The sequence below is a fragment of the Falco rusticolus genome, chromosome 1, assembly GCF_015220075.1.
Source record: "Falco rusticolus isolate bFalRus1 chromosome 1, bFalRus1.pri, whole genome shotgun sequence".
Classification (NCBI taxonomy): domain Eukaryota; kingdom Metazoa; phylum Chordata; class Aves; order Falconiformes; family Falconidae; genus Falco; species Falco rusticolus.
In genome coordinates, this window is record NC_051187.1 from 106,834,822 (window position 1) to 106,854,649 (window position 19,828).

Consider the following 19,828-nt stretch of genomic DNA (forward strand, 5'->3'; position numbering starts at 1 on the left):
ATATAAATGAAAGTGCAAAAAGCTTCCATGCAGTACAGGAAAACAAAAAAAGGCTATATTCTAACCTGCTGATGAAAAGATAGGTTTCCTGGCTTGCTTTATGGATGACTTATTTATGGTACAACATATTCAATTTTGGTCCTTAAAGGTGACCTCTGCCTTCCCCTCGCAGCCTCCCCAAACCAACAGGCATTTTTAATTATATAAAACCTTGTTTTCAAACATAATTTCCTTGGGTGTGTTCTGAGATGCGTTGGCAAAGCACAGAGAAAATGCACTCATGATGGAGCTTCATCAAAAATACTGATGGGAAGCCAATAGCTGGTTTGTGGTCATTGAGCAGTAATAATTGAAAGCGGCATAACTAGATATCCAGAATTTTTTTAAACAGATTTTACCTATCATGCTGAATGGCCTATAAACTAGGAGAAATCATTTAATCCATCACTGATGGATGGTGATTGGCGTAAGCACGCAGTCATTGGATTTGTCTATAACAGTTTGTGGAAATCACAGAAAATGTAGGGCCTTGTCAAGAAAAAAGGAGAGCATGTGAGTTCAGAGTGCTGAAGTTCAGTTTACAACAGCTTACTGTCTACGCAAGTGAGAATATTTTTTTTTGAGTAACGCTGCAAACAAGGGCATTTGAGTAGTCATTCATTAATACAATATAACTATTAGTTAAAGTTTAACAAGCCAGCTTACATATGCTGTTATGCTGTATGACATTTCTTAGCAACAGCACTTGAAATATTTACTTATTTTCCTTACCATAAATAATGAAATACCCAAGATCCCGTTTGCCTTTTCCTTCTGTTAAACAATGCATGTTCATGTCTAGATTTAAATGGGCCACATTTTCTGTCCTGAGCTACCAGAGACTTCAGCTATTTTTATACGGAGCAGCTTACCCTAATTTCAGAGTTAAATTTATATAGAATGGATTTATTTCTAGTTTCTTCAGTGAAAGTTTCATGCACTTTATTTCATAAGCTTATTTCTTTCTGTCTCATAATCCAAAAGGTTGCATCAGAGAACAGTTGGTAGGAAGCTCAGTTTGCTCCCCAAGGGGTGTGTTATTTGCAGAGCATATGTCTGAGCAGGTACTGGAATGCGGGGTCACGCTTCTAAATACAGATATTCAAGTATTAGGTGTCAAAATAGAAGTGGCCTAATTTACAGCATCATAAAGGTTTGCAGTCGTTGAGGTGAGCAGTTAAATGCTGTCGTTTCTAGTGAAAGGCTCAAGCTCTCAGCTGTTAAGAGGAAACTACGGTTGGTGTAAATGAAGTTGATTAGAAAGGCAATGAAGATGTCCCCCCTCTTCTACCCCACTTGGCAAAGAGGTCGAGGCAGAACACAATACAGCCTCATCAGATGCATCAACATCTCCTTCGTGTGAGCCTATGGCACCATCTACGGGTGAGATTGCTGGCCAAACCACTTGTCCCACTTTCCCCTCTCCCAAGGGCTTGTCTGCACTGCAGCTCCCCATCCCCAAGGATGCCCTTGTTTCACAACCACCCCGGCTCTCCATCACAGCCGGACGTGGATGGCGTGCCGCCCCCTCGCACCGCCCGGCTCCCGGCAGGCGAGGTTGGCACGCCTTCTCACTTTACAGGACCCAGGACACATTTGGGGTCCCTTCCTCAGAATGGCTGCGTTGAGCCACCCACCTACACCCCAGGCATCCCTGGTGGCTCTGTGCGGCCCTTCGGGCAGTTGGGGGCAGGGCTGCTGTGCTTGGGAGCCATCACGGAAGGGAAGAAAATGGCCAGTTCCTGCCAGCAAAGTTCCCCGGGATGCTCAGGCGAGGGTGGGAAGGCCGGCTGTCTCTGAGAGGCACTGACTGCGTGGTGGGCCCCGGCACGGTGAGCTGCCCCCTCGCAGCAGGACAGCTGGGCAGAGGGACGCGTCAGGCCCAAGGACCTCTTGTGGCCCCATGGGCCGCAGGGCCAGCGGTCAGGCACGGCCACAGCCCCGCGAGGCTGCTACTTCCACTGCGCGGCGCTCGCAGCAGGCACAGCCCTGGCCGGGGCGTCCCCTGAGGGGCATCGAGCGGCCGAGAGGGAGGGCACCGGCACTGTGGGCACAGCCCTGGCCGGGGCGTCCCCTGAGGGGCATCGAGCGGCCGAGAGGGAGGGCACCGGCACTGTGGGCACAGCCCTGGCCGGGGCGTCCCCTGAGGGGCATCGAGCGGCCGAGAGGGAGGGCACCGCGCCCTGTGGGCACAGCCCTGGCCGGGGCGTCCCCTGAGGGGCATCGAGCGGCCGAGAGGGAGGGCACCGGCACTGTGGGCACAGCCCTGGCCGGGGCGTCCCCTGAGGGGCATCGAGCGGCCGAGAGGGAGGGCACCGCGCCCTGTGGGCACAGCCCTGGCCGGGGCGTCCCCTGAGGGGCATCGAGCGGCCGAGAGGGAGGGCACCGGCACTGTGGGCACAGCCCTGGCCGGGGCGTCCCCTGAGGGGCATCGAGCGGCCGAGAGGGAGGGCACCGGCACTGTGGGCACAGCCCTGGCCGGGGCGTCCCCTGAGGGGCATCGAGCGGCCGAGAGGGAGGGCACCGCGCCCTGTGGGCACAGCCCTGGCCGGGGCGTCCCCTGAGGGGCATCGAGCGGCCGAGAGGGAGGGCACCGCGCCCTGTGGGCACAGCCCTGGCCGGGGCGTCCCCTGAGGGGCATCGAGCGGCCGAGAGGGAGGGCACCGCGCCCTGTGGGCACCGCGCCCTGTGGGCACAGCCCTGGCCGGGGCGTCCCCTGAGGGGCATCGAGCGGCCCAGAGGGAGGGCACCGCGCCCTGTGGGCACAGCCCTGGCCGGGGCGTCCCCTGAGGGGCAGTGAGCTGCGGCCGGGAGGGAGGGAGGGCGCGTCACCCCGCGGGCACAGCTCTGCGCGGGTTTGCTGTCGCCTCTCACAGCACCGCCTCAGCAGCGTGCCTGAGGCCAGGCCTGCGCTGCCCCCACCTCAGCTGCCCCCACGCTGGCCGGGCACCGGCTGGAACAGCTGAGGGCATTTACGGACACTGCCTGTGCCTTTATTTATTATTTTTTATAAATAATTTTTTCTCCTCCAGTATTCTTTGGGAGCTTTGAGGCAAGGCGGAGAAGGCAGCCGGTTTCACAGCAGTCCCTGCTGAGGCTGCGGCCTTGCTTTGCAGGCTTCGCCGTTAACCTTTAAGCTTTCAAACCACCGCCACCCCGCCCGTGCCCCGTCACGCGGGCGGTGACAGCGGGAGCCGCCCGCCCCCCGCCGCCGCCGCCCGGGGAGCCGCGCGCGGCCATGTCCCCGCCCCGCCCTCGCGCGTGCGCAGCGGCGCTGGCGGCAAGATGGCGGAGGAGGAGTGAGTGCGGGGCGCCCGCGATCCGCCGCCATCCGCGGGGGCTGCGTGGTGGCGGGGCTGGGGGCGGCGGGGTGCGGGGGGTCGGGGTGCGCGGCTGCGGGATGTGACCGGCTTCTCCCGCCCTGCAGGCCGCGGCGGCGGATCCCGCTGGTGCCGGAGAACCTGCTGAAGAAGAGGAAGGCCTACCAGGCCATCAAGGCTACCCAGGCCAAGCAGGCGCTGCTCAACAAGCGGAAGGTAGGGGCTGGCCTGGGGCCGTCCCCGGGGCGGCGGTGGGAGCTGGCTGGGGGCGGGGGGTCAGCTGAGGCCGGCGGGAGTCCGCAGCTGTCCCCTGCTTGTGTTTTGGAGGGGGGAAGCGTAATTTCGTGGGGCTCATCCCCCCCCCGCGAGGGGAGGTGGCAGAGACTGCCTTGGTACAGTGATGGCCTGTTGGTTACCTCTGAGGGCACGCCTGGGTTGTCTCTTCAGTTGTTGAAAGTCTTCTGAACCTGGCCCTGAGCCCTGTGAAAAAGACAAAGTTTCCTGGCTTGCTAGGCTGCCACAGTAGTGTATGGAAGACTGAATTGTGCCTCTTGGATCAGTGATTGCTAGGGTGGGTATGTGTACAGCCACGCGTGGCAAAATGTAGTGCTGCCGTGGGATTACATAGTCTGAAACCAGGTTGCCTTTGCATTGGAAACCCTCCTGGAGACTGTGCTTTGCTGAGAGTGCGTTTAGGCTCAGCTGCCTGTCATTAGCTAGGTAAATCTGTTGGAGCACAGACAGGTCCCAGTGAAGCCCCTGTCTGCATGTCTGCTAACACAGAGGCAGGCTGCGGTTTCCAGCCTGGCAGAGCATCACACACCTTTCTGTTTCAGAATTTGAGACCTGTTCTGCTCCATCTTGGCTGACGTAGCAGGTGCCTGTTTTGGAACTGCCTCAGAGCTTTCCCAGTGAATTGGTTTCTGTGGCATTGGTGGGATTGTGTGCAAAACCCCTGCCGTTTTTGTTAGATACTGCATTTGTAAATGCATTCGTGGCTTACTGTATTTCCAAGGTGGAAGTGGAACCATAAGTGGTAATGTAAAATAGTCACCTTTTAAGATTCTTATTAGAAATTTGACCCTAGTGGTAAAATTTCGATTCGGTCTACCTGCTTTGAAAATTCAAACCAATTTCATGGGTGACTTACAAGGTGAAATAGAAGACACGTAACATAAGATTCTTTAATTTGAAATGGCCTAGTAATTTAGCTAGTAGTGTATCTTGAGTAGTACTGGGTAACTGTCATGCATGTTTAACTCCTATTCGTATGAGAAAGCACTATGATTTAGGTGGATGTACTTGTTCCTGAGCTAAGGATAGGCATTTAAACATCTTCTTTATTTAAAAAAAAAAACTTCTAAGTTTTCCCATCATTCTGAAAAGTAGCTTAATTATTTTTTCAAGTGAGGTGAGTGTTGTGTGTTTAAATTAGTAATACTTAGTAAATTCTTAGAACGTTTGGATTCTTTTGTGTGTGTCTTTATAGAAAAGGACTTTAAACCTGGTCATTTTTTGTGGGATGGTAATTTTGAGTCACACTAGAGTATTTCTGTAGCATTTGTTTTACCCAGATACATACATTTCTGACTTTCCCAGTGGCTGGCTACGCTGTGTATGCAGTTGCAAAGATCTGTTTGTTTGTGGCTGCAAATGCTTCCATTTGATTTCTCCTGTGCCTGAAGTACCCTGGGTCTTGGTCTTGCTCTGTTCCCCCCGCCCCTTCCACCCACCCCACCCCCGGGGAAAACCTCTTTGTTCAGTGCTCATGAATTATAGCTTGCTGTTTGTAAATTCATGTTGTCCCTCAGTTCTGTCTCCCTTGGATTTAGATTATGAAATTTATTTTCTTCTTACTGTCTCCAAAACTGAAATAGCGTAGCTCGTCAAGTTCTGATTTTCACTTGGCCTTTGAGATGCAAACCTGTTAAGACTGCTGGGAAGGGCAATAATTTCTTATCCTTTTGTCTTTAGCACCAGAAGGGGAAACAAATCCAGTTTAAACGCCTTGAGGCTTTTGTTCGAGATTCATGGCGAAAACACCGAGATGAAACCCGGCTGAGGCGCATGGAGCAGAGACCTGGACAGACAGTGGTACCTCAGGAGCACAAACTTGCCTTTGTTGTGCGGATTGCAGAGTAAGAAACTTCTGTTACTCCTTACCTTTATTGTTGCTATCATATGTAGCTGTAATATTGTTTCTAAGCAAAGGAAGTGTGATTTACCAAGACATGCTCCTTGTAGGTAATCTGAGGCTTTTTGTTGCTGTATTAGAGAAATGTGATTAATAATAGTTGTGTGTTTTTCTTACTCAGTATTAAGGGAGTGAGTAAGAGGGTAAGCAGAGTGATTGAGTTGCTGCGTCTGAGAAAAAATTTCACTGGAACATTTGTTAAACTAACTCCGTTATCACTGAAGATGCTGCGGATTGTGGAACCTTATGTGGCGTGGGGGTAAGTACCAGTCCTGTGACTTGATGGTAGTTTGTAAATATTGTAGCTTTTTGATTCTGCATATGGTATCACAAATCCATAGCTGGCTTTTTCAGTAACATTCAAAACTGTATCAACTTTAGATATAAAGCTTGTTATCGTCCCTTTTCTCATTGTTCTAAACATAACTGGTTTACTTTCCTCCTGTGTATGAAGAAGTGGGGTGAGACTTCCCGCTGTATTGTGTCTCTGTGTTACAGAATCTGTCTTTTTGGTTTTGTACAGGCACCCTAACCTGAAATCTGTACGAGAGCTCATCCTGAAGCGGGGCCAAGCCAAGATTGGCAAAAAGAGGATGCCTCTGACAGACAACGTGCTGATAGAGGAACATTTAGGTAAGGGAGAGGATGAGGAAGTTAATCAAGAAAAGAGGCGAATGTTGAGAGTTTGCAATCTGATCTAAGAGGGAGGGGAGGGAGAAGTACCTTGCAAGACTCGTATATGGGGGATTGGCAGTTCTGGAGTGGTGTGAGGAAAGGTAATACAGTCAGGCATCTCTCATGTATGTGTTGTTTGTGGGGGGCCTTTTTGTTGTTTTGTTTGTTTTCTTTTTAATTATTTTTTTTCTCCTGCAGGGAGGTGTGGTATTATTTGCCTGGAAGACCTTATTCATGAAATCTACTCAGCTGGGAAGTATTTCAAAAAAGTCACAAGCTTTCTGTGGCCATTCCATCTGTCAGTGGCTCGCCATGCTTCACGTAACAAAGTGGGTTTCCTCAAGGAAATGGGTAAGCCTGGCTGCAGAGGTGAAGCAATCAACCAGCTTATACGTCAGCTCAACTAGTCAGGTGAGGAATGCCTGTTGTGTACCCTCTAAATCTTACCCTTTGTTCGGTTTCCTAAGAATAACTATACTGCCATCGGAGATGAGGGGGACTTCTTTGGTTTTGATCCTTTGCCCTACAGAATTGACCCTCATGGCTGGGGAAGATAAGAGTGTGGGTCCCATTAGGTATCAGCAAATCCATTGGACACCTCTATAAAAGCTTGACTGCTGGGAATGCATTAATGTGACAGGGCTTTTTTTCTTTTTTTTCTGTTGTGCAGGGTCTTTGTGAAATATTCTGGATTTGTAACCTGCTCCTTTTCATGGACATTGTGCAGCGATACACTATATCTCTTGACTGTTAATACCTCTGTGAAAAATAAAGAAAAAATATACAGATGATAATGGAGATGGCCTTGATGGATTTTGGGCTGGTCCTTTTTAAAGGAGAAGATAAATTGTATTGGTACAAGAACGAAGCAACTTTCTGGAGAAACCTGACTCCTGCATCTCTGTAAAACAATTTCTATTTTTTTAATGCTCATTACTGCTGGCTCTGTACCAGTTACATCCTGATCTCATCTGTGGTATAAAGCAGTGGTTGTCAGTTCTCTGGTGCAACTTTCTGTCAAGAGTTGATTTGCACTCACTGCTTTGATCCAGTCCTCCCCAGGGGAAGTGCTTGAAGTTGCACTTCTTGAAGTGCACCTCCTAGGTGTAAAGGGGTAGTGCAGTCACCTGCTTAAGGATATTGCTAACAGGCGGAAGACACTAGGTGTTCCTGTTACTGCAGAGCAAGCCCTAGTAGGGAATGAGGTAACACTTTTTCAGAGTATTGTATTTATTTTAAAAAGCCAGAAGTTTGTGACTTACAAAAGGCTGCCTGTTCTTCACTTCTGCGAGATTGGGGAGAGAACTGCTGGCTTTGGGAAAGCCCAGAAGCTTTGTAATACAGTGGTGGAGTACATGTAAGCAACATTTTTAAATAAACATTTGAAATGAAATAAACATTTGAAATTAACAGGAAGAATTGTGTATCTCTCTAGAAGAGCGGGAAAAGTTAAAATACTCTGGCTGAAGTGAATTTGGTGAAGGAAATGAGCAAAAAATGGAAGAGCCTGAAAGTTTTATAGACACACTTTTAAATCCCTAACTTCGAGTACAAAAGCAGGTTAGTCCTGTGTATATTTAACAAATATGGAAAGCACTGTGACCATTTGTACTGTTACTTGAAGACTTAAGTGGACATAAGCTATTAATCCATGAATGGATTTCATATTGACTCCACAATGCGTGTTTTGAGACTTGGAGGACACAGTTAAAGTAACAATAAAGTAGGATGCCCTGAGGGTGTTCTGCAAGTTAGAAAAAAAGATTTATAAAACCATCTCAAAGCATTATACACGCTCTGACTTAGAACACTATACAATTTCAACCTTTAATCTATAAAATGATACATAAAAAATGCTTGACAAACACTAGACAAACTGACTTCACCGTCCCCAGAATCAAGCCTAGCAGTCATTAATATACAAGGCTTCGCATATTTAAGATTTTCATTGTAAGACAGCTGCTTTCATCTTAAAGAGGTACAAGTAACTTCAGAATTGTGCTGTTAATTCATTTTGGGGTAGGTTCTCAAAACAGCCCAGGCTTTTAACAAAGAATGGGCATGTTGGAAATGAGATTATTTTTTTTTTTTAGTGCCAGAGAGAACTTAAACCTCTCAATAGAATGTAGTTTATTATAATCTTAAAATACTAAATAACAGGATCTGAAAATAATTCTGGCAGGTAATCCTAGATTTTGGCAGTTTTTCTAGTGAATGTGGTAGTTCAACACACCATTAGATTAGCTCATACAGTTTTAAAAACAATGCCTCCTTAGTCTAGTGTTACACCACGTTATCACAGACAAACACATTGCCTTTTTTTCTGTATTATACTTCAGCAAGAGCAACAGTAATGACATGTTCATGGCTTAGCTGCGCTATTAACAAACTATACAGGGTGAGAGGATATATACAAATGCCGCCCCCCTCCATGTCTTAGGGGAAGGAATCCTTTTTGTAAGCCACCATACTGTTTACTTTGTGGATGGTAGTAGTGAAGGAACGAAGACGAACCTCTTCTGAATTGGCTACAAATTGTGGTCCTGACTCTTCCCACTTCTCTGGCACTACCAAATCTTTATCTGTATATACCAGCAAGTCAAAGGCACCTGTAAACAAGTGGGAACAAATTAACAGTAACATACAGAGAAGAAAATAGCATGTTTAATATTAAAAAGTGCATCTTCTATAACTTGAGACGTGAACCAAGGTTCTCAATAATTACACTGATGCTAGTTATGTGGAAAAGAAATAGTAGTTCAAGCATGGAAACACGTCTGGTTATATTCATGTGTAGCCATTTTTATTTTCTCGAAAGTTATGTGAATTTTTATTTTGAAATGTCAAAATGCTGTGGAGCTGAGCTCTGTGTAACACTTCACATGAACTCAATGGTTATTTATACAAGCCTGTCACAAAATAATTGTTTATGAAAACATTCCTCAGAGTACACATACTAATTTTATAACTTTAGTTAAGTCACCGTGACTTCTGTCCTGATCTCAGTCTAAGAAAACGCTGTCTCAGAAATGTGCTGGTATATGACATGCAATGATTAAATGGCAGAAAATTATTTTCTAAAGTGGCAAAGTTGTTAAGGTTTTCCAAAAGAAATGTTTGATTTCTTCAGTGAAGTTAGAAGTACTCACAGGCAGCTTCCAACAGTGGCAGAAAAGTTACTGTGGCAGTTATTTGTCTGATAACAGATCGGATTTCATCCTGAATAGCTTTCTGAGATTTTTCTCGTGGTGCACTGGAAAAATAAGAAAATTCTGTTAAGAAAGTGAAGCTTCCACTATAATTACTTTTCTAAATAGTTCTCTCTATTGAGCTCTGTTTGTTTGTTTGGTGTTGGATTTTGATACGGTAGTGATGCTTTTTTAAGCCCTAGGTAGATAGGCTTAGAAAAGTTAAGTGATAGTTTCCTATTGTTGTTTGTGAAGCCTCATAGTACTTGTAAGGAATGTTACATTTATTCTCAGATCGTCATGGATGAAAACATTTTGGCATAACAGCAGAAAAGCAGTAGTTCTTGAGGGCACGTGCCTGCAACAGGATTTTATGTACTTTGTTGAAGATTAAAAATCAAGCTTTGATCTGATGCTTTAAAAAATAAAACCCAACACCTGAGGATTATACATGCTTCAATCATATGACTAGTTTGCAGACAAACAGAAGGAATAGCAGAAGAAAGAAAGTTTTAAAAACACATAGATGCAGTGCTTAGGGAACCTGGTTTAGTGGTGGGCACGGCAGTCCTGAGTCAGCGGTCAGACCTGATGGTCTTCGAAGACTTTTGCAACCATTGTATAGGTTCGGTAAGGTTTGAAAGAACACCATCCATGCTCATACTGAGGGCAGGCTGCCTGGGCTGCTCCGCGGAACCAGGACGGCGCTAACATACACGGCATTTGCCTTGTCCCTGCAGAGTTATGGGGCACAGGGACGAGCAGGCGCGGCAGGCAGCATTACTCACCTCTCCTCCTTGGCGGTTTTGTCGCACTCGATGTCAAACTGCCACCGCTCTAGGACCTCACTGCTTTCGATGCTGGAGATGACCACCACCAGGCGCTGCACCGTGCACTTGTACAGCCACTCTGAAAGAAGCCACAGCAGTTACGCCGAGCGGCGCCGGCAGGGATACACACTCCCCCCCCCCCCCCCCGCCCACCTACCTTTCATCTGCTCCACCACGTTGTTCAGGTAGTTCTTCAGCTCGGGGTCGGTGGTGACCAGGAGGGTGAGCCCGTACTTCTGGACGCGGGTGAAGGTCTCGGGGGGGTAGATGCCACGCTGGTAGAGGATGCTGTTGATTCCATAGGCTGGGACGGGGAGAAGAGGAACGGCAGCGTGAGGCGGCCGGCCCCCCCGCCGGCGGCCATGTAGCCCCGCAGGAAGCCTACCAGCCTTCCCCCTCCCCCCTCCCCACCCCCCACCCCTGCTGGCCCCTTACAGAAAAATTCGGCGACGATCTCGGCGCTGCCCCGCAGGGTGATGCCCTGCTGCTCCCGGCCTTGCTGCTTAGCCATGGCGGTGCGCGGCCACCGCTTCCCCGCCGCCCGGTTCAAATCCGGCCCCGCCCCGCCCGGCTCTGGCCCTGCCGCCGCGCGTGCGCCTGGGGCCGCGCGCCGCCTGCCTGCGCCTGCGCCGCGTGCCGCCGGAGGCGGGAAGGCGGGGGGGGGGGGGCGCGCCGCGCCTGAGGAGAGGCGGTTCCTGAGGGGAAGGAGTGCGCTGGCTGTGGCCCGACTTTTGTGGCGAAGCGGGGCTGCTATCGATAGAAAGCTGCAGGTTGGGCGGCGACCTGTAAGAAAACAAAGGTTTTAGCGCGTTACACGTCCCACCAGCTCGAGTCGGCGTGGCGTGGCGCGGGGCCGAGGGAAGAGTCACCTGTGGCGGGGCTGAGGGAAGAGCAGGCTGGGGGTGCAGTGAGGCTTCGCCCTGGAAGTGCTGTTGGAAGTTTGCTTTCGGTGTGTTTAGGTACATTCGTCCTTATGAAGGCGCTTTTGAACTTTGAAGTAATGCTTTCCAGGCACGAATGAAGCGAAGCAAGCACCTCTAGGTGACTTTTGGTAGCGTTCACTCTGTAAATCATGTGGTAGCTGACTAAAAACTGGCCTTTTCTGCAAGCACTATTAAAAGGCAGGCAGGGAGAACCGGGGAAGGCAGGATGGGACACTTTTTCCTTAAATCCGTAGGGTAGTGGGTAACACACAAAGAAAGGGGTTAAGAGGCATTTAGAGTGGTAGGGAGCCCACAAGTTCACCCCTCAGGGCATACCCACTCTGCTGCCTGGCTGCCATGGTGAAGGGCAATTGCTAGTTTGTCAAAGCACTTCAATCATTTTATTACAGGGACACCAAAGAAGATACTGCAGTTGGCGGTGGATATCAAACGGAGGAAACTGTAGCAGAGGCTAATAGGTAAGAAAGACCAAGCAAAACAGCAAGTAAATGTTAAGTGTTCATATATTTGAAGAGTATCAAAAAGAGGGGAGGCCATAGTCTACTGGGATAGTAACTAGGTGGCCAGCTAGTCAGCTGGTAACATTGAGCAAATACGTGAAAAGTGAATGGGTTTGTTGGGCATGGAAGAGCTGCAAATGAAATCCTTCCCCGAATAGGATTTTCTGAAGCATCTGGAATGAGTAGACGTTACCATCTAAGATACACCTGCGTTAGATGCCCTAAAGTGATCAGAACAGCCTTAAAATTAAGCGACCTTTTTAGCCTAGGACAAAAGTCATATGATCAATACACGGCACAGTAGGCCAAGTGCTAAAAGAGTGAATCAATGGTGTGATGGCTTATTTTATCATAATACAATATTTTTTCTCAAAAGCTAAGACTCCTGGTTTGTTCCAGTTTTTGCTCTAAGAGGAAGTACAGTTGCTTCAGGGTGCTGTGATTTAAAACAAATAGTGCAGACCTGTAATCATATGCTGAAGTTCTGAAAGCGTCTGAATAATTCAGTTATTAACCTAGAGAACTTTATTCTGGGTCTTGATCACTAGTGATTGAGTTACACATTTATCTTCTGAATAAAATATTTTGAGTGGTGTATTTCAAAGCCTATGGTAATGGAAGCATTTTTCATCCGAAGCCCAGCTTCTAGAAGCTAGATAGCTGTGTATATTGGCTGTTTTGCTTCAAACCTTATGTACTATTGTGCTCATCTATGCTAAAATGGTCTCAACTCCCCTTTTTTTCCCCCACTTGGCTTTTCATCTGTTTTGCTTTCTCTGGGGTTTTTGGTGAGCTGCTCATTTTTGTGGTAAATATATAAGGGCTTGAAAGCCCAGTTGCCTGAGGTTAGGCAAAAACAGTAGAACTTATGATTAATACTTAAATGTTTCTCCTCTAGCTTTTTTTATTGTTAAAACCAAATGGAAGAAAAAAATCGAAATGCTTCTTGGTTTAGCAAATTCATTTCATTGTAGATAGCTTGAAGATCTGTTGTTGATATGATCAGGCAGATATGCTTATCAACAATAGGCTTAATTGCATCTTTATTCCTTGCAAGATTCATCTGGCAGGTATTGAGAGGTGGTGATGATCCCCAGTACCTCCGTGAAAACTAAGCTTCCTTCAGTGAACCTGGCATGGTATTTCACAGAGTTTTGGATCACTTCTCTATTCCCAGTTCTGTATAGCAGTTAACACTGGTTTCTGCCCTGATGTGTCATCTGCCCCCACCCACCACCCAAAAGAAACCTCCAACAAGCAACAACAACCACAAACCCAAGCAACACCTTTGCATTTTGGAATTTTAATTTTTCTCACTCTTTAGGGAAATGTTTCCCTTTTACAATGAGTTACTGCTCTTCTTTACATTTCTTATATATGCTGCAATGTAATCTAATGATAAGAACTGCATGTTTTCAATACCTCTCCTTTCTCCTAAGCTGCTAATATTTCCCTTTGCCTTCTAACATATTATTTTTCCATGACCGGTTCATTAGTTTTGAGAAGTTCAGTCTTTTCCATTAAGTAGTGTCCTGCTTTTTCTTAGCCTTTGTATTTCTTCTACTAGAATGTTCTTCGTGGTCTTCTCGTGTCATCGAGATGTTCTTCACACACACACACACACACCCCCCCCCAAATAGTGTGAAGGTTTAGTTATTGACAATGTGTGTTTGCTGCTTTTCCCTTCACATTCTCTGATTATCTCATCTTTGTTTCTCTGTTATGAGGCCTAAGCTCCATAAAGCTTCATTTTCTTCACTTTGTTTAGGTCAGTGTCACTCACCTTCTTGGCTAGGTCAGTCCAATACCCCTCAACATAGGCACCCAGGGAATGTATGCTTATCTGTTGTGTAACTGATCTGTGGCCACCACTTGACTGCAGCCCGGTCAAGCGTGATGAGGTTGTAAGTACGTAAGTCCTTTAGTCGTGTTACTGAATGGGTACGCTCCATGCGATGATGGTGCATGTACAGCTACGTGACAGAAGGAAGGCTGCAGGGCTCTTGCAAGGGAGGGCAGCAGAAAGCCTGCCACGGGTTAGTGAATAATTTCTGTGGCTGCCAGCCTGCTTCCTGACCAGCTCTGAGGGACCCTCAGGAACGAAGTTGACAGGGTGAGTTATATGTTCTGGCACACCAGGAGCTGGCTTGCTTTAATTATCTCATGCTAAAACCCTTAATTTTCATAAGGAATGTGAAATCCCAGTTGTATTTAATTTAGGTCTCTTACGATTCTTTAGTCATTGCTCTCTTTGTCAATTATTGGTTCATGTTATGACAGAGTTTTTTTAATTCTCTTTTTGTGGAAGGAAATGTTCCCTATTTAGCTTGGCTCTTCTGCAGCATTTAATGATTGCTTCTCCATAGCAATTGTCAACGAACCTAGAACAGTCCATATCACTGGTACGCCTTCACATTTTTTAAGGCAACCCAGGTCACATTCCCATAGTCATTCAGTGGAAGACATAATCCACTTGTAGAGTTTGTTCCCAATTGTTGGGGATTTTTTCTCCTCAGGATCATGTGGACAGGTCTCTCCTTCCTGCAGAGCAAAATAGTCTATGAAATGAAAGTTCTGTTTGCTACAAAAGCCCTCATATCACATTAACAAGTTGTCATATTAAGCCTCAGTAAAGCCAGTTTTTCCTGTGCAGAGAAAGGAAGTCTTACCCTGACCGACAGAGCCTTAGTGCTTCACCTTTTCTGCTAGACCTCAAGCTCTAGTGAGTGATTTCCCACGCTTCAGGAGGAGATCCCGTACTTTCGAGCCCATAGAAATAGCTAGTCCTTTTGCCTTCTTCCCTCCTATTTTCTCTGCATTGCTTTGATTCTCCTTAGGGTTTTAGAATGCTGTCCATCCCTGTAGCTGCCAGCACTCAAACTCCATGGCAAGTGTTGAGCTCATTCTTTTTCTGCAGGTTAGGCATTCTGCTCCCTCTCTCAGCCCAGCTTGTGGTTGTTGTAGGTGACCTGCCAGGTGAGGCAGTCCTCAGTTGGCTGAGCTTCCCTGATACTTGGCGAAACTGTTACTTTCTTTGTCAGCTGTTTAGTTTCTGTGCTATAGGAGGATGTGACATTTGGGTGATTCCCAGGAGAAGCTTTTCCTGGACATCAGGTAGACCACCAGCACAGCCAAGTACCATTACTGTTCCTTTACGTAAGAGTTATTTTTAAATCTTCTAAGTCTGTAAGTTACTTTCCTAACTTTAAATTGCTTTGGGGTGTGTGAGCTTTTTTACTGTCTTCCATTGTGTCTTCATAGTCCTCTCACAGGTTTCCTTTGGTGATGTATTCTTCTCTGAAATTAACTCTAGAATCAATGTAAAATACTGCACTTTTTGACAGACATTTTATTACCAAGCTCATTTTGTTTTCTTTTTTGTTGTTGTTGGTACAGTTTGTTTTCAACAGTCTTAGTGTTAAAGTTTGCAGGGTAAGTACAGATACCTTGTGGCAACTGTCAAAATAACTGTATTTCTTTTCAAGCTGGCTAATGCTATTTTTTAAAACATAAACCATGGAATTTTATTGCATAAAGCAATACTGTATTCTTTCATGGACAGGGGTGAAAGAGTGGTGCGACTGGGAAAGATTGTCTGGAATTTTAAGTATTCATTAAAAAAAAAATATTTTAAAATAAGTTGGTATGGGCTAATAAGCTGCACTGTAACTTCTAATATGAGTAGACTTATCAAAGGGACTTCCTTATTTTGGTTTTACACACAGTGTAGAAACTTAAAATTAATTTTCAATTAAAATGTTATCAGTGGTACTGAATGTATTTTGAAGTTAGACTTACTCAGATAACTACTTATTTCTTCTGTAAGATGAAAGAGATTTGATTTAATGTTTCCTTATTTAAGGCAATGTAAGAAGGTAGGTGCATCCAGATACTGGCAGCCTTGTACAGTGAAAGAAATTTTTGTGGATTTCGAGCATTTTGAAAGATACTTCTGTAAAACAACATTCAACTGTGTCTTTCTCTCCACATCCCACACCCCCGGCCCACGGCGAAGACCTGGCATTTTTTTCTAAAGGGTAAGTAGGAAAAAAGTTAGTACATTTATGATGGTTTTACCTCTAAACTACCGGGAGATGGCAGCAGGCACATATATTATCTGCATCGTTTCAGTTCAGTGTTGAACTGCTGTGAGTTCGTCTCACTGTTACCTACTTCAGCTTAGAAAAGTTTTAGATGCATTTCTTTTGCTAGTTTTAAAAACGTTGTTCCAGAATGAAGGAAATATTTAACCTGATACCCAGTTCTGATGTTTACTTTTTGTTGCTGTTGCACTCAAGACTAACTGATGAACAATTATTTTTAAAGTTTTCAAGTGAAGACAGGAATCCTGTTCAGACTCAGAAAAAGCAGAATTTGAATGAGCTTTTTATGCCTTGAAAAATCCATAGTACGTGATGATGTCATGTTACAGTGGTAACAAGTAATGTGAAATCCACTGAATCCAGCTCTTTACAATTTAATCCCCTTTACAACTAAATTCCCAAGCTGAAAGTTGATAATTTGAAAGATGAATGTTAATCCAGTTCATGTTAACTCCTGTCACATCTGAAGTTTTCATATGGATAAATTAATGGAAAACTGAGGAGTTCTCAGGTGGTTTAGACTTTCTAAGCCAGTATACCACAGTTTAGCTTTAAATTCAAAACAGGTCTTCTAAAGAGTACTACAAGAGATTTATCAGCAGAGGCTTAGACTGTCAATGGGTCATCAGATACTGAGGAGCAAAAGGGTCCAGAAGATTGGTAGCATAGTAAATATACCTTGATAGTGCCATAAGGAATTTTGATAGGATCCAGTTGTATGTTTACAGCATGTTAGGTGACAATTGTTATTTAGTAATTGCTTTCCAGTTGGGTCACTTCTGATGTATAACCATGGTGGACTTGTTCAATTAATTCTGTTTTAAGGAATACAATTACATAATTGTATTACATAATGCCTAAGAATTATGATGACTGAAGAGGTAAGTATATTGTGAAAAGCATATTATTAGCATTAGAAATATTTTAAGCAAAAATATGAGTAATTCCTTAATTTCCTTTTGAAAATTGGTGTGTTTATGCATTTTTTTCTACCGTTAAATCCCCGGGCGAGTTAAGTGCCTGGTTGTCATAATAATAACCATTAGGGAAAGCAGGCATGCAAAATATTCAAATTCTTATCTCCTAAGTATTGGACAGATTAAGAAAATGGTAAAGAATAACTTTCTAAATAAGATAGCTATTCCTGTATGGAAGGAGGAATTCTTCAAAGTACGTAATTTGTTTCAAGAAAAGCATCTTTTTTTGTGTGCTCTGAGAAATTTATGCATGCCTTTCTTTAAAAAAAAAATGGAAGAACAAATGGCCATCGATGTGTCATGACAGTGAGATGAGCTAAAATATTTCGTGAGGCACCCAGGCCATTGTGCTGGGACTATACCTTGAGCTGTTCCTCTCCATCTCACTACTGGCATCTCTCACTGCACATTGCAGCCTTGGGAAATCTAATCCTATAGCACAGAGACAATGCCTGACTTCTAAACATTCAGTGATGTCTTCACCAGAACTTGTCTGCTCTGCTGGTTAATAGCAGAATAAATATGAACAATCTAGAAGTGACACGGATTGTTAAAAATACCTTCCTCTGAAAACTGTGGCAATATTTGCTTACTAACACTGATAGCTTAAAAGCAATTAAAGAAGATGGCTTTGCACAAGAACACCATTGAGCTAGGTACAAAGCTTATACAATTCTGCTTGAAGTGTAAAGAAGCTCTTCTCTCTCTATTAATCAAGTAGATCACAGGAAGGTGAAATGTCCCACTTAATTATTTTTTTAATGACACTCATCAAATAATGAGTAAGTATGTAAGTGTTTCTTAGAGTTTAGTCCTTGATTCATTTTCAGTCTGGCAGCCACTTAAGAAACCAGGGAAGACTATTTTGGATTCTGTTTGCCCTTAAAAAAATAACTTCAGGGTGGACAGTGGGACCATGTGCAAAGCAGCTAGGAAAACAAGCAAAGAAAGGATTTGCTAGTACAATTTGAATAAAATCACTTATTTTATAAGTCATTAATGGCCCCAGAAGGACTATTCACTGCTTGTTATGTTAGTACTGGCAAAATTTTTAGAGAAAAAAAACTAGAGAAAGTGGAACAATATTTGAAAGTTCGTGCTAGTTTTCTGCATCTCTCACACAATGGATGGCCTCATCCAAACCTCATGATATGACATTGCTAGGAGTGTAAAAATGGAAAGCACATGGCTTGGTCACGGGGGTAGCAGTTTAATGCTAATAGTTCCTTAGGCTCCCTTCCTTGAAATCTGATTTGGGTGAAAACATGGCATTATTGCTTAAGGTAAGCCATTCCATGGTTGTAATCAGACAGTTAGTGGACAGGTAGGCTAAGAGTAGGTACTTACTGTGAGGTTCAGGTCACTCTTGTTACCAAGGAAAAAATCATTAAGCTACAGCAAAGTTTAATTCATTTGTGTTAGCTGAATGATTTGCCACGTCTTTGATCTCATAAGTTTCTTTAAGCCTGTGAAGATGTAAATGAAGAAGACCATGGATGTGGACTTGCATGTAATGAAGCAGCAACCTAAGCAATGATCTAACATTTGTCAGAGAGAAAAAAATGAAGTATTTTTTAATTAAATGCAGTGTTAGTGCAGTTTTTGCAGAAATGCAATATAATCTGTTAAACCAAGAAAGGGTTAAAGCTGAGTTATAACTGATTACCCCGTTGCATCAAGTGGTGGTGTCATTGCTTTGCTGTGCTCTTGGCTTAAGCCACATATTGGGCCAGGGTTTCTTTTTTTGTTACAAGCTCTCCGCAGGGACCCTGCGGTGTGACTGTGCAATGTTTTGCAAGGTGACGCTGTTCCTTATGGCTACTGCGGCTGGGAGTCAGCACTCTGTTTCATTTCCGGCCTTGCTTGTCAGGGAGGCTAATCAGTTTTGATCTAAGTTTCCAAAAAAGGATTTACAAGTCCTGCAAGCTTAGGTACACCCCATTTCTGCAACTTCTACCTTGGAGATGCCTTGATCACTGCTGTACTTCTATTTTGAAGAACAGAGAGGTTCTATTTTTTCTTTTTTTTTAGAGATGTGACAGTGATGACGCTCATGCTCACTTATTTAGTACTATGGTATGAAAAGTCTTCTAGCATTGGGAAGGTTGAGGTTCAGTAACTTTTGTATCCAGAAGATACCCAAACCCTCGTCTCCCATGCCTAGAGAAGTGTTCTCATCATCAAACTTTAGGCTAGTTTGGCTGGGCAACATTCTTTGTCCCATCTGTTGAAACTATGCCACAGAACAAAAGGGAATTGAAAATCCATTTGAAGACAGAAGGGAAAAGGAAGAGATTGAGTTTTAATGGTCAGACCTGGCAAAGAGAGTCCAGAATCACAGTCCAGCTGCCAAGTTTTGTGATTCACATACTTTATTTTCCATACAATTTCACTTTGCGTAAGCTTTTCAGTACTGGTAAAATCTAAAGTTACTGAGATCTGCTCTGAATTAAACTCATGACCAAAAATCCCTTTCAATATTTCTTTTTAACGACAGATGCATTTGTTTAGATGACATTTTCATTGTAAGCAATGTTTAAACCCCACAAAACAATATTGGTGGGAAACAATAATAAGGATATGCTGCCCTAGTGATCATAGTAAACTTCAGGGGTACGTGTCTCCTGTTATTAGCTAAATAATCTCCTAAAGTGCTGCAGGATGATTTACCATATCTGCTTGCTGCCTGTGCTAATTTGCTGGGGAAAATGCTCTGCATCTTTTTGTATTCTCTTCACCATGCCCAAAGTTACATGGAACTCGCTCTACTTGACAGCATGACCAGATTGCTGACCTCTGCCAAAAGTTCTATCTCCCTGTGAATGGCTGTCTCCAGTTACTGCCACACACGCGTTTTGCATTACACTGATGATGTTTAGATTTCATCTCTGTAGCAGCCTTAACCTTGCTGCGTCCTTGGGCACATTTTGGCCAACCAGGTTGCACATGAATGTGGAAGTTGTAATAATCTGTGCTGACCTGCAGGTTTTTACACATTACCCTTGCTGATTTTGCATTATATTTACCAAGCAAATGGCACCATTATTCACAAAGAGGA

The 19,828-nt window shown here is 44.7% G+C and overlaps 2 protein-coding genes and 1 long non-coding RNA gene across 3 annotated transcripts in view; 2 read left to right on the forward strand and 1 right to left on the reverse strand.

The window, feature by feature from the left end:
- Positions 1-3,222: 3,222 nt before the first annotated feature.
- RPL7L1 (ribosomal protein L7 like 1) lies at positions 3,223-7,226 on the forward strand. The gene is made up of 7 exons (XM_037394467.1): positions 3,223-3,338; positions 3,467-3,575; positions 5,334-5,497; positions 5,675-5,812; positions 6,077-6,186; positions 6,427-6,639; positions 6,899-7,226. Exons 1-6 carry the CDS (start codon positions 3,325-3,327, stop codon positions 6,633-6,635), a joined length of 744 nt encoding a protein of 247 aa, XP_037250364.1. The 5' UTR covers positions 3,223-3,324; the 3' UTR covers positions 6,636-6,639; positions 6,899-7,226.
- Positions 7,227-8,026: 800 nt separating this feature from the next.
- Positions 8,027-10,803, reverse strand: MAD2L1 (mitotic arrest deficient 2 like 1). Its single transcript, XM_037394483.1, has 5 exons — positions 10,682-10,803; positions 10,404-10,550; positions 10,205-10,325; positions 9,378-9,481; positions 8,027-8,837 (listed from the first exon to the last, which is right to left on the reverse strand). Exons 1-5 carry the CDS (start codon positions 10,755-10,757, stop codon positions 8,665-8,667), a joined length of 621 nt encoding a protein of 206 aa, XP_037250380.1. The 5' UTR covers positions 10,758-10,803; the 3' UTR covers positions 8,027-8,664.
- Positions 10,804-10,948: 145 nt separating this feature from the next.
- The window catches only part of LOC119154445, a 35,099-nt gene continuing 26,219 nt past the window's right edge, over positions 10,949-19,828 (forward strand). The window contains exons 1-3 of the long non-coding RNA XR_005106468.1: positions 10,949-11,031; positions 11,580-11,648; positions 15,553-15,727. This is a non-coding gene — a long non-coding RNA (uncharacterized LOC119154445). The remainder of the gene's footprint in view (positions 11,032-11,579; positions 11,649-15,552; positions 15,728-19,828) is intronic.

What these genes read in the sequence shown, in the direction of transcription:
- RPL7L1 (XM_037394467.1), top strand. An exon ending in CGCTGCTCAACAAGCGGAAG is followed by an intron (nt 3,576 to 5,333) that starts GTAGGGGCTGGC and finishes TTTTGTCTTTAG; the next exon opens with CACCAGAAGGGGAAACAAAT. An exon ending in TTTGTTGTGCGGATTGCAGA is followed by an intron (nt 5,498 to 5,674) that starts GTAAGAAACTTC and finishes TTTCTTACTCAG; the next exon opens with TATTAAGGGAGTGAGTAAGA.
- MAD2L1 (XM_037394483.1), bottom strand. Translation starts at nt 10,757, where the DNA reads ATGGCTAAGCAGCAAGGCCGGGAGCAGCAGGGCATCACCCTGCGGGGC. An exon ending in CGTGGTGGAGCAGATGAAAG is followed by an intron (nt 10,326 to 10,403) that starts GTAGGTGGGCGG and finishes GGCTTCTTTCAG; the next exon opens with AGTGGCTGTACAAGTGCACG. An exon ending in AAAACCGCCAAGGAGGAGAG is followed by an intron (nt 9,482 to 10,204) that starts GTGAGTAATGCT and finishes TTATTTTTCCAG; the next exon opens with TGCACCACGAGAAAAATCTC.